Source organism: Cavia porcellus, unplaced genomic scaffold (genome assembly GCF_034190915.1).
Source record: "Cavia porcellus strain 051 isolate PalLab524CR breed Dunkin Hartley unplaced genomic scaffold, mCavPor4.1 scaffold_15, whole genome shotgun sequence".
NCBI classification, from domain to species: domain Eukaryota; kingdom Metazoa; phylum Chordata; class Mammalia; order Rodentia; family Caviidae; genus Cavia; species Cavia porcellus.
The window spans coordinates 68,464,520-68,465,963 of record NW_026947498.1 but is presented as its reverse complement, the minus strand read 5'-3'; the positions used below and the strand labels follow the sequence as shown (position 1 = coordinate 68,465,963).

Here is a 1,444-nt window from a genome sequence, read left to right as displayed (position 1 = left end):
GATTGTGGGAACAGCTTCCCAATTACTACCCTTGGCTTAGCTATTCCCTCCTTCCAGGCATTGTGTACATTACCTAGCATTTAACTTAAAGACTAGTTTATCATATAGTAAGAATATCTTATTGTAAGCCTGCTACTTGAGAAATAGAATTGAAATTCTTTCACAAATCATTAGATTCTATTTATATTCTTGGCCATTTGAACAGATTTGTTGTAGAACTTGTTTCTATCTAGGGCAGCATTTCTAACAACATCCAATAGCTGCCAATAAATTATTCAAAATCATTTCATGTAATTTCTCACTTTTAGAACATATGTTGAAATGAATTAATTGTAGTTTCTGCCCTTTTAATTACTCAATGTTATTTTCTTCTGTTACAGCAGTATGTATTCTAACAAGTGAATTATATAAATGTGAGTGATTTTTTAACTCATATCATCTAATTTTCTTATAATACTTATGAATCTCATTTTCATATCCACTGCTTTCCATTTCAGAAGGTGTCAGTGAGGAAATGGCAAGGAAAAATGCAACACTGCTGACAGAATTTGTTCTCACAGGACTCCTGTGTCAACCAGAGTGGAAAATCCCCCTGTTCCTGGTGTTTTTGGCGATATACCTCATCACTATGGTAGGGAATCTGGGTCTGATTACTATCATCAGGAAGGACCCTCATCTTCACACACCCATGTATTTTTTCCTTGGGAATTTAGCCTTTGTAGATGCTTGGTTATCATCCACAGTAACACCAAACATGCTGGTTAATTTATTGCAGAAATATAAGATAATAACTTTCATTGAATGCATAACACAATTTTTCTCTGTTGCAGCCAGTGTAACCATAGAATGTTTTCTGTTGGCAGCAATGGCTTATGATCGTTATGTGGCTATATGCAAACCTTTACTTTATCCAGGGATTATGACCAATAGACTATGCATCCAACTATTAGTTTTATCATTGGTGAGTGGTTTTCTTCATGCCTTAATTCATGAAAGTTTTTTATTCAGATTAAGCTTCTGCAACTCCAACATTATACATCATTTTTATTGTGATGTCATTCCATTGACAAAGATTTCCTGTACTGATCCTGCCATTAATTATCTAATGCTTTTTATTTTCTCTGGTTCAATACAAGTATTCAGCATCATGACAATTTTTCTTTCTTATACATTTGTTATCTTTACTATTTTACTAAAAAAGTCTGAAAAGGGTGTAAGCAAAGCCTTTTCCACCTGTGGAGCCCATCTCCTGTCTGTGTCTTTATACTATGGCCCTCTTCTCTTCATGTATGTTCATCCTACATCTTCACAAATAGAGGATAGGGATATGGTCTTTTCTCTGTTCTATACTGTAATAATCCCTGTGTTAAATCCTTTTATCTACAGTTTGAGAAACAAGCAAGTCACAAAATCAATGACAAAAATGTTGAAAACAGTTGGTTAG

General features: G+C 34.1%; 1 protein-coding gene across 1 annotated transcript; it reads left to right on the top strand.

Moving 5' to 3' along the window:
* Positions 1-511: 511 nt before the first annotated feature.
* Positions 512-1,444, top strand: LOC101787428 (olfactory receptor 5H17-like). Its single transcript, XM_005003426.4, has one exon. The coding sequence runs from the start codon at positions 515-517 to the stop codon at positions 1,442-1,444; it is 930 nt and encodes a 309-aa protein (XP_005003483.1). The 5' UTR covers positions 512-514.

Bases quoted from the DNA above. Each gene is read 5' to 3' on its own strand.
- LOC101787428 (XM_005003426.4), top strand. From the start codon at position 515: ATGGCAAGGAAAAATGCAACACTGCTGACAGAATTTGTTCTCACAGGA.